The 12,787-nt window shown below is 37.1% G+C and overlaps 1 protein-coding gene across 1 annotated transcript in view; it reads right to left on the bottom strand.

Moving 5' to 3' along the window:
- The window catches only part of LOC105452380 (UPF0184 protein C9orf16 homolog), a 1,471-nt gene extending 783 nt beyond the window's left edge, over nt 1-688 (bottom strand). Inside the window, exon 1 of the mRNA XM_011693420.1 lies at nt 349-688. Within this exon, the coding sequence (XP_011691722.1) occupies nt 349-523 (175 nt within the window). The 5' untranslated portion in view covers nt 524-688. The remainder of the gene's footprint in view (nt 1-348) is intronic.
- Nucleotides 689-12,787: the final 12,099 nt, after the last annotated feature.

Here is a 12,787-nt window from a genome sequence, read left to right as displayed (position 1 = left end):
ATAATATATACATAATATATATATATATATATATATATATATATATATATATATATATACATCTTTTTTTTACTCGATTTTAAAAAGTATTCTGCTCGTGGCATCAATTATTGAAAACTACATGATTAAAGGACTTATTTGTGTGCTTATTTCCAAAATTGTTTATGTATATATATCTATACATTTACATATTTAGATATACAACGACGATGTAATAATGTATAACAATGTATGACAAAACAATATGTGACAAACAAAATTCTTCATAGTCGTACAGCGCGTTGTCAGTCTTTGATCAATCTCTCAACTTGCTCGAAAAGCTCTTATACTTAAAGAATATATATTTACCTGTGTACATATACGGACTCTCGGGATCGTCCTCATAAATGTCATCAGAGTGATTCTCGTCCTCAGTATGGCTCATTTCCTCGTCGGTGCGATTAGTCTCCTCTGTTTGCACCGTTTCCTCCATAATTTCTTCCTTTTTTACTTCTTCCGATGCTGGAAACTCGTTCCTGACCATACTTTATTCTTCCACTTGCATCTGAGTAGCAGACACCCAGGAATCAGCTGACCACAGCTGATTTTACGTAGTTAAAGGTATATCTATAGAGACCCTTTAATCACAGAGTCGGAAGTCATGGAGTCTGGAGTCACGTGCGTGTTTTGTATATACAGGGTCTCTACTTTCAGCAAAATCCTCACTCCTCACTCCGCAGAGGTGAAAGAGAGAGAGAGTGAGAGAGAGAGAGAGAGAGAGAGAGAGAGAGACCCTCTAATCAGTTATCAGAGTCGCGAATTAACGCAGGAAAGTTAGGTCGGGCAACGCTATTTTTCAGCAAAAACCAGAAATAGCGAACATTATCACACTATTATAATATATCTGGTTTTTGCTGAAAAATAGCGTTGCCCGACCTAACTTTCCTGCGTTAGGGCGAATTCACACCTTGACAGAAAAGCAGAAAACAGAAAAGCAGAAGCCAATCAGAACTCGCACTGGTAGCAAGAAAAGCGAAAAGCAAGCTATTAACTACCAACGCGAGTTCTGATTGGCTTCTGCTTTTCTGTTTTCCGCCTTTCTGTCAAGGTGTGAATTCGCCCTTAGTTCGCGACTCTGATAACTGATTAGAGGGTCTCTCTCTCTCTCTCTCTCTCTCTCTCTCTCTCTCTCTATCTATCTATCTATCTATCTATCTATATTTTATCTACAAAGAAAGGCGCATCAAGTATGAAGGCGGGAGCACAAGCTTTTGTATAACGCTGCATAACGCATAAAACATAAGGCATAAAAAAATTAACCAATCAGAGTCCTTCATTTCATACTCTGATTGGTTGATTCTCTTATGCCTTACGTCATATGCGTTATGCAGCGTTATGTAAAAGCCTGTGCTCCCGCCTTGAGAGTCCCTCTAATTAATTTAATCTACACGTGGGCGATGAGTCACATGACTGCGGTGTAAGACAAAATTTCGATATTCGACGATCACTTCGGCCGCTCGGCCGTTTTAATCGCAACATCGACCGATAATTCGCCGTGGCGTTCTCATTACTTCGCAATGTCTTCGACAGATGTCGCGTCAGTCGCGTGTCGCGATCGCTGGAACGCTACGCGCGGATCGCAGAATTCCAATTCGTATCGATTCATACTTCTCGCGACTGTTATAATAGTGAATTCTGCGCGCGAAAGAGTATCGCGAATTTCTCTCGCAGAGCATTAATACATCGCATTCAATGTCGCGTGTATTTATTATTATATCCCGATATCGCAAGTCCGTAATTCCGACCCGGAGAATCGACCGGAGATCGAGTCTCCGTCCCCTCGCCAAGGTTATAATTTCTCGCCAAAATGCATGAGCGAAAATTTAATTGATGCGAGACCGTCGCCAGGTACGCATTAATATTAAATGTATTGATTATCTTATTTACTTCCATTGCTGCAACATAAGTTATCGCTTGACATTTTTAATATTTGCGAAATATATCTCGCATCCGAATCTCAGAGTATATTTCGCAATTTTTACTGCCGAAAAGTATGAATCCTGCGCGTGCACGATCACGAGCATCTCTCGTAAAATATCAGTTCGCAAACTTCGCGTATCATTGCTGTTAAATTCATCACCAAGGCTGCGTTCGGATTCTCCGTCTGGGTGCACCCGCGGGGTATCATTCTATTCTTGTTTAACATTCGGTGAACAACAAGGATAAAATGATATCTGGGTGCATCTGGAGAATCTAAACGCAGCAGTCACAATATTGATGTTTGAATATCTATTATTAAATTCGATTGGACCCATTAATGCGCACTCAGTGCACATTAAAATCGTGTTGTACACTGCAGATCAACAGAAATAGAAGTATGTTATTAATATAAATTTAGAAACAGTCAAATTGCGAAATTTTTAATAGTATAACTATATATAGTTACTCTATTATATTATTTGGTGGAATATGTATTGAGCATTTTATTATTCAAGATATTTCACTTTTACATTGAGATTAGAACAGTGTGCAATATGGCATTAAAATACATCGAGTGCACACATTAGTGTGTCCAATCAAATTCGCTATTATATAGTTTAACAAAGGTTGCGCCACTGATTATGAATTACAAAGTGGAAAGGTCATACTGTAGTAAGCTCTTTTTTTTAAATAATCACATATATGTATAACTCTATGGGGTATGTACGTATGGCTCAGTGCAGTACGAGCACGTTGATTCGTAAATCGGCAGTCCCCGCGAGTTCGAGCCCTCATCCCACATATATCTTGATTTTATGAGGTATATTAGAAATGTAATTTATAACCATTTCTTTCTATAAATGATTATTAGTCTGATATTTACTTTGATATTACTTTACTTTGATATTCTCATGATAAAAAAATTAATATGAATTATATTGATTGACAATTGAAATGTCATAGGTTAATGGGAATCGGTGCGATAATTGTTGCGTAATGATTATAATAATTAACATAATATATATGTACGTGTATATATATATATATATATATATATGTATATATATATATGCTTTAATATAAATATTAATATATTATAATAATATTACATGCTTTAATATAAAAATATTATAACAAAAAATTACAAACTAGCTGCAATTGTAGTATTCTACATGGAGAGAATTTTCTTTTAAAATTTACCCTGAAAATCATGTTAATTATGAGACAATATAGTATTTAGGCAAATTTTATTGTGCACTACAATAAGATTTTGCAGTAAAATTTATTGTAGTGCACAGTAAAATTTACCTAAATACTATATTGTCTCACAATTAACATGATTTTCAGGGTAAATTTTAAAAGAAAATTCTCTCCGTGTAGGGATACCATAGAAACAGTCGTGTACAACGGCATTAATGTGTACTGAATGCACACTAGTTCATCCGATCGAATTCGCTATATGATTCGCGTCTGCGTTCGAAATCGAAATCCTTTTCATATAAATCATAGTTTCGAGTCGTTATTTTTTTGACAAGTTATTTTCTATGCAGCGAAAATTATATGCAACGAAAATGAAATGAGTTAATCGTGAGTAGATATGAACACATCGTCGTTCTATTATTTATTATGTTAACGTATAATGTTTGATATTTTTTCAAAAGCGATAGTTTCAAATTGTTGTTAGTAATTCTGCAACTGCATTTTTAACAAGCAATGGAAAATAATTTCTCTTCTAAAATTATTATTCTATTTTATATGTATATATGAATATAATATAAATTTTCTCCCGAATTGTATTTTTTCATTTATTTCGTGCGGATTAATTGATTTTAATAAAGAAAATTATGTGAACAATAGTAATTTAAAAAAAATTATGATTAGCATTTCATGATTTTTTTTCAAATGTTTAATGTATTTTAATTAATTATGCTTATTAATAATAACATTTATAATGATAATTGTTTATAATTGTATCCCGTCAATCGGTTATTCAACTTTGCCGTATTTTAGTTGCATTGAGCCACTGCTGGATGGCAACACTAGTAACTAACGTTACATTTTTACAGTTTAATAGTACGCTTTAATTTTTTGTTGAATGAATGGAACCAAAAAATCACATTTTTACAAAATCTTATCATTCAATTTAATATTTTGAATGGAATATTTGTTCAATAACTTTATTGTAAACTTAGAGAACGTAGCTTAAAAAAATATGAAAAACAAGGCAATTTTGTATATATTTTTATATGTATTTCGGAGCAATTTAATCCTCTAAAGATAATTTGAAAATTCTTCTTTATGCGTATAGTGAACATATTATAAAAGCCTACATATCTTCAATTATAAAAAAGAATGACAATAACAATATTTTAACAAATACATTCACTGTCTAATATTGAGAATGTTTATCATTATTAGCACAGTAATTGTTATTATACATATATGTTTTCTGCCTCTATAAAGCAAAATGTTTAGAAAAAAAATTTGTAAGGTATATTTTTTTATATCTCAGATATATCAACAAATATTTTACATATTGAGTTTGAAATTAATTTTATTTTAAGCGGTCGTTTTCTGTTATTCGCATTTTTGCTGTTGCACGATTAAGGCGTAATTTATAATAATAATATTTTATATTTATGATTAATTCTAAAATATAATATTACATTATATTTTTTTGGATAACATATATTTTAATACTCTTTCTTTCGTGCGCTATAAAGGTGCTAATAGAAGGAGAAATCTGATTCTAGGAACGCGGGAAAGAGGCTTAGGCTTTGAACATGAGTATCGCTGGATTCCCTTCTCCAATACTCGCGGCTGGTGTTCTTAATTAGGGGGATCTGGAGGACGGGAGATTTTCGAGATGCCCGGTTATTGCCTCGTTGAGGAGAATTGGACGGAATGCAAACTTCTACGCCCCTTGTACGTAAGTCACGTGATGCCACATAGCTTAATACACGATATAAATAGGAACTGTCCAATCAAACGATAATGGTCACGATATTTCTTTATTCTTATTCGCTTTAATCAGACATCGTTTATATTATTTTACAATTAAATAACATTTGTTATATCGTATAGTTCGATTGATCGACGGTAAACGAATAATGTATTATTTATTATTTCAATATATGTATATTATACATATGAGGATTCGCATATTTCTATAATAATAAATTCAATTTTAAATTTCAAGAAATTATACGAACACAAGAATATTTTTTTCATGCAGTTTTATGCTACATATAGTATATCAGATTAATTTCTCGTGTATTAAAAAAATATATGTAATTTTTAAATGTTTAATTAAAATGAAAACAGAAATACGCGTTTTCTGTAACAACTTCAGTTATTATTAAAAAATTATTTTTAAATACATTTGATATATAATATTACAAAAAAAAGGAAAGATTATTCTATGAATTTTAAACCGATTAGTTGAAAATCAGATTAGTAAAAATGCATGAAAATAAAATTTCTTCAAAGAGTGTACATTGTGTATCTAATATATATTATTTTGTGAAGTAAAATAATTTTTATTGGCACATATCGGAAAGAAATGATTAATTATAACATGTTAAATCGCGAATTTTATTTTGATTAATATCTCCAGCATCAACGCGCTTGTAAATTATATACAAGCGGTAAAGTTTGAAACAGTCGATAAATACTCAATTATTTTTATTGCCTATATATTTATTCGCGTTTATTCCCTTGTCAATCGAAATACAATAATTGCAGAGTGATCATTCTATATCCTCTTTATGACACTGAATATTTCAAGTATTACGAGCTTAAAGGGATCAGGCTTCTAGACATTGAGCTTCCCCGAGTTTTTCGATACATCGTAAATCAATCATTTTCAATAAACTGGCGCAATATAACGATGTTCTAGATTACGAAATATGCACGTCTTCTTGGAAAAAAAACAGAGAAAAAATAGTTCTAGATACAGCTGCGGCATCTCGATCTCTGCATTCCACCTCGATAATTTTCGTTCCCTACCCTCATATATACATATATATACCCTTACATATATGTATATATAATATATAATACTTTATACAATTCACACTAGAACGATCACACTGCGTATGCACGATATTTTGTCAGACTTGATTACAAGCATGCAATATGCATCTTTCGACTCGTGTCAGCCCCCCCGGTGAAGGGTCACCCCTCTTGTAAAACGCCGTTAACTCGGAGCCACGGGGGGTTCCAGCCCTTCTCCCCGCGCCAGTGAGGCGGGAAGTCAATAAATTAGGGCGCGCTAATCCTATCCGGGGCGTAGTACGTTTTTAACGTGAACTAAGTTGTTGCGGTTTCGACTACGCCGTTAACTCCTTCGAGGGTACAAAAAAGTCCGCAGATTAGCCATATTTGGAGAGTCGGTTTAATGAAACTTAGGGGAAGAGGAGATTAAATGCCAGGAACGCAAAACCGATATGTGATAAGGATGAAGAGTTAAACAAGCGTAATGAAATGCACGTTAAAAGCTTATTATCGATAAGAGCTGCAAATAAGTTAATAAACGTGGGATATTTTAAATTTTAACACTTTGTAGAATACGCACGGTATACTTTAATTATTAACTAATTCGCGATACCTTGAGCGTGATTTGAACAGGTCTGTGGATACCTCTCACGATACTTCTCTCGCCATCGTGCCGACGAATCTTTCCTGAATTAACGCGATCGACTTTCAAACTAGGTCAATCGGGGAAATGTTGCATGCGCGTTTCTGTCATTGCGATCAAAGTGCTTAGTTGAGTCATGTGCTGATACGATTTGCCCGAGGAGAATACCACGAATTCAGAGCAGGCTAATCGATTGTTTTCTATCACAACTCATTCATGGAACCGTTCAAAAGCCTTATGCAATTGCTTAACGAATATGTCTCAATAATTGAGAAAAATAGCATGTTAAATGGACTCAGTGAAAATTTCGTAAATTGCCGAAATAGATTAAATAGGAAATGATTAACTCTTGTCTTTGAAGCTTTGGTTACGCAAATTGTGTATACCTGTATGTGCGATCTATTTTGTTCTTAATAGATTCAGAAAGCTTTGAAAGAAGATTATACATAGTCATGAATATTGTGACGGAAAAAGTCAGAAATATTTAGATCGTGCACGAGATTTGATTTGTCACCATCGATTTCATGCACAATCTTTCCAAGCACTTCGAATATATCAAAAGAGGCAATTGCATTTTGCGCATGGTTGGTACAAAGACGTATCGGCATAGATTCAACCGTAGAGAGATGCAAACCAATCAGTCTAATAGAATCTCCCCAGTTGCCTATCGAATGATTCATAGTACGTCGCTTGGGAAGCGAATTTATTAATAAGACCAGCCAAGCTCGGCACTGAACTGATTCGTCATTATGACGTATGTCCTGCCTCAGAGATATTTAATGTTAAAAGCTAATTAGTCGTTCTTTCAATATCTATTCAAGTGGAACGATGTGCAAGGATGTTTAACATCTTTAGGAAGTAATTTATCGATGTGATGTTACATTAAGAAATATAAGATATTCAAAACTTATTTTATAATAAAGGCAGAATCGAATTAAAGCACAATACAACAAATAAAAAAAGAAATAACTGTTATATAATAATCAATTGCGAATTTGTTTTCTTTATACAAGAAAATATTATCAAATATTAATAAAATTATGTAAACGCGAATCTTATATCAAAGTATTGTTGATAGAAGGTAGTAAGTTTAAGCTTTATCGATCCTGGCTAGGATTAAGCGTATACATGTATATATCCGTTTTTATTCGAAAGAAGATAACTATTATGCAAGTGCAAGCAACCTCCTTTATAATATTACAACCAAGCGCAAATATAATACCGCGAAGGACGCGCGATACTTCGCGTATTACATTCCCCGTAACTGTTGTCATAAAAATAAAGCTGCCCCATATTTTATGCAAGGAAAGAGTCGCGCAGCGTCGTCTCCCTTCGTCCCTTTATGCGCTTAAATCGCTGCACACACGCGGAACACTTCTTTCTCGCGTTTCGTTCGAACATCGTTTGGCACCGCGAAATATAGATTGGTATCGCGCACTCGCCTCCTCCCCTCCTTCCCGTCCGCGTTATTACGGCACAAAAGGGATCGCTCGTAGTCGGTCCGGTATTCTCTCGTCGACGATGGAATTCGTGTTCGTCTGGGCATGACTTACGTCAGGTTTGCATAACCGCGCAAAGTGCAGAAACGTATCGCGCTAAAGCGGCGCCGTATCCTTCGCCTTCCCCTTGCCCCCCCCNCCCCCCTGCCTTCCCCCGCTCCCTCCTTCGTATATCTGCGAGAATGGAGAGAGAGAGACCTTACTGAGCGCATTGGAAGTGTGCAACTTCTTGCGCAAGAGGTGCTCCGCAGTGATTCATCATTGTTACGGAGAATATTGGGATATATATCGGCGGCGCGGTCCCCCGGGCTGAAAGCAAATGGAGTAGACAGGGGTCTATACCCTCCATCTACTTAAATGCCCCTGCATTCTCGCAGTGGAGGGTAAGGTACTTGTCCGTCCACCCCTCCCCCCCCCTCTCCTGTTCTCCCCTGCAGTTTTCTGATTAAACTACGTCTATTGCCATGCGAAGGGACCGAGCTTCATGCCACGCTCCGCGCAATCGCTTTTATGATTCGCTCGTCCGTCTTGATACAAGCCTTCCGCGATGCAATTTGTCGCGATGACGATTTATGCCGCGATAGTATTACCGCATGTAGTATCGAAAAGAATAGGTTTTTTATGCAATTGATAATATTATCATAAATATGACATTTATGCGCTGACTAAGATTACTGTGCTCTTTATACGTTATGGGCTTCATATTGACTTTTCATCGAAAGGTATATGATATTTTTTGTTGATATTTCGCTACTAGTTTGACTTTACTCCCAGTAAAGTCAGTTAATTTTTTGATATTAGACGCAGGGCAACAATTTTCTCTGGAAACCTTGCATACGGAATATTTTACAATCGTTACATCTTTATAATTATTGCAACGACTTCGGAGTTACGATCGCATTATCATGTCGCGCGGTGGTATAATAAATTATTGCACATGGCGCCTGCCTTTCCAGGCAGTTTACATTGCCAGACATCGGAGTCTTGAGTCCACTGTGAGTACTTAAGAGTATGCTCTACCCTGTGTTAGCGAGCCCGTGAAAATTTGAACACTCAGTGCTCCGCCCGGGACTCGGCTCGATCGCGTGCAGGTGCATCTCGCGAGTCAACCGGCAATCTGTCGGTGCGGCGCACTATGATGCACCCGGCTCTTTTCTCTCGTTACTGAATTTCATCTACGTAGTCAGTATAAAAATAAGCGGGAGAGAGGGAGAGAGAGAGAGAGTATAGGTACGATATCGTGCGCCATATGCGAAGCGCCATGTGGCAGAGGGTCAACAGCTAGTGTCACCGGCCGGGATCAGGAATATCCTCCCAGCCTCGTATCTCGAGGCGAGAAGCACGTCGTTTGGAAAGGGCGATATGCGCCCAGGAGAGAGACGAGCACCTGCCTGCCTCGAGGTGCAGCTCTCCGCGGATTCCCCCCCGAGTCTCTCTGTGCGCTTTACAAAAGGGATTATCCGTTTCTTCGTATCGCGGCGGTTAGCCACAATGTAACGCGCGGGCGACGTAAAGCGCGTCCTGGTTCCGCCGCGCCGCGACGTTCGCTCGTTTCGATCCGCGCGAGAAAGAACCGATCCCCTTTGCCGGAGGCGAACTCGAGAGAAACTGACAAAAGTGCGCATTGCACACACGGCTGCACGGGCTGTCGGTAGGTATGTACACGGCGACCGGTTTTTTCCCCGGGGCAATTTGTGACGTTCGGCGCGCAGCTTCTTCGGGAAAGTATCCTTTCCCGATCAGAGGACCTATTCTATTATTCTTGTATTATGTAACTCCGTTAAGCGTGCGTTATGCTACGTCGGCAATATCACAAAGATATCATGTTACATGTTATATCACGTTAAAGATACCATGAGCCATATAATTCTCTTGCAGCTTAGAAAGCTTATTCCACGAAAGAATGAGCGAGATATCGCGGGACAACTGTAGATAAGAAATAACAAAGGTGGTGCCAGATATTATCTCACGTCGAAAAAAAAAATGCACAAGAGCGCGTTATTCAGTATCAAATAGATCGTTCATGAAAATTTATGAAATATTAAGAATGGATGTACCTATAAACTCGCTAATGCATATTTTAGAGCCGCAACGCATGAGGCAGCGAATTATGAAATAATTTTCCCCAGATCCCGAACGACGGCGAGTCTTCAACGTCGCCGAAAATCTATCGATTGATTCCTCATTTTTCTTCGAACGCTGAAACTCGGCGCGCTTCCGCGTTGCTTTCCGACTCGCCCGATTTAGAACCCCCAGAAAATTGCATTTCCGCGAGGCGGATTCGTCGAGACGTTTATCTAATTCGAGGCGGGAATAAAAACGGTGCAGCGCGCATTGCGATCGGAGGCTTCTCTTGTGACCTAAGGCGAGAAAGAACGTCGAGAGGACTGGATCGTCGACCGAGGGAGGAACCTGCCTGTAGGAGTGGAGTACCCTTCGCTCCGTACTTGAAAAGGGATTATCCGGCCTCGGCTCTCTCTATCGATGGTTCGCCACACAGTGTCACGCGACGATCAAAGTTCGCCATGCGTCGTACCTGTATATACAAGGTCTCCTTCGTGGAATCATGATACACACGGGGGGTATATTGGTGTCTGTGTATGCCGCACGAAATTAACCAGCCAGGGCTGAATCTTGTTACTATTAGTTATCGCATTAATATCCGGCGACGACGACGATCCACGGAGCGCCGTCTATATGCGAATGTCATGTATTGTGCCCGCGGTTAATAGGTCGACATTAGATACATTAGGTATGATCGGAATATTCATAATTTTTAGATCTCGATGGAATTAGCAGAGAATATACCGATATTCGTATTTGTCCCCAATATCGCGTTTTGAATCTCACGAGAAAGTCGTCTAATTAAATTTTATTGAATAATTTTTTTTTAATAAGACCGCCTAAGTGAATAACACAATTAACTTCGAGAGCACCTTTACGGTCACGGCTGGATCTTAGATGCCTAATAAATTTTATATGAATTTTTCTGAAATCCATGTACAGCCGTTAAACTGCGCGCCGATTTAATGTTCGGACTTGAAACGCAATTATTAGCTGAGGCTAGAATAGAATTATCATATTGATCTAATCAATCGATGCTTATAAGCATCTTAAAATACTGAAAAGAACTTATTGCGAAAAATATTACCTCAGCATTTGAACCTGGGACTTTGGGCATTTAACGGCTGTACATGGATTTCAGAAAAATTCATATAGAATTTATTAGGCATCTAAGATCCAGCCGTGACCGTAAAGGCGCTCTCGAAGTTAGTTAAATTTTATTGTTTTGCGCGAGGAGTTATCACAGTTTTAGGAAATATTCCCACGAGAAAATGTTCAATTTCTTCATTTTCATTCGTATAGCAGATTATTTTATTACGATCTTTCTGCTCACTCTAGAAAATCCTTTTTCAAGATATCTTTTTATTATGAATTGAATGAAAAGTAATCACGAATAATAATTATTTAATCGATTTCTGGACGAAAATTAACGTCGTTTTAAACGATTGTAGGGTAAACCACCAAACTTACATTTTAAATGAAATGCAGTAACAAATTTTAATATAAAAAGAAAAATTTAAGAAAGCTTTAGAACAATATTGAGGTCACACATAATTGGAGCAATTAGTTATTCATGAAAGTTTGATCGAATTGATTAAATTATTAAATTTATATGTTTCATGTTTAATTAAGATCTATAGTTGTCAAGATCTGACAACTTTTGATATTTTTCTTGCGAAAATGCATTGAAAGATTTTTGGGTATATATATATACTCGCAATGTCTCTCGTCAGTAGCGATACAGGCGAGGCATTATTTGCCACGGCCAATATTTTCGATCTAGTGAGGGGAGCCATTAGCAACGGGACCACACCGGTGTAGAGGCGTCCTGTGCAAACACTTCGTCCGTAGGAATTTGATCCTCGCGGCAAGGGTATCTCCCCTACCCGCGTCTTGGGAGAAGTCGGTCGGTTGGACGAATCGAGTTGAGTACGTCGCGGCGATCGTACGAGAAACCCCGGTATCTGTTTTGTAGATATTCTGTGGAAGTATGAAGCGATAAACTTCCTGAGACGTGTCGTAAAAGCGTCCGAGGAGGAGAGTGCTTTTTCTCACGGATCATGAAATTCCGAAACGCCGCGCCGCGCCACGCCTGGTTGATTGCCCCGTCGCGACATTTCGTGATCATTCAGTTTATTTCACCCGAAGTCTTTAGTCTCATAAGGCTAACCGCCGATAAATTGGTCATGCAATCGTAATTAAATTAACTTATTTGGTAAATTGTAATCCGTATTAACACAAAATTAACGCCTTGTTACAGGAATAAACGATGAGAAATATAGCTTTTATTGAATTGACTTTTATGTCATTATTACATTTAATTGAATATAATTTCCAGGCAAATAATTTTTTAAACGAGATTTTCCTGTGATTATTAATTTTCGAAATTGCATTAATCGTGAAATTTATTGTGATGAAAATTGTGATATAAAAGATGTATTAAAATATTATCGTGAAATACGATTTAAAAAATAGAAACAGAGAAAGAAAGAGAGAGAGGAAGTAGATCTTTGAATATTTGAAATTAAAAAAGATAAATTATATTTAAGGTAAATACAAATATATTAAACTTGAATTTTATAACGTGATGAATTTTATAATTTGATGTTACTTTATTATTTATTTA

This window comes from Wasmannia auropunctata, unplaced genomic scaffold (genome assembly GCF_000956235.1).
Source record: "Wasmannia auropunctata unplaced genomic scaffold, wasmannia.A_1.0 LD336032.1, whole genome shotgun sequence".
In the NCBI taxonomy this organism is placed as follows: Eukaryota; Metazoa; Arthropoda; class Insecta; order Hymenoptera; family Formicidae; genus Wasmannia; species Wasmannia auropunctata.
The sequence above is the reverse complement of the archived record's forward strand: the minus strand, read 5'-3'. Positions and strand labels throughout refer to the sequence as shown.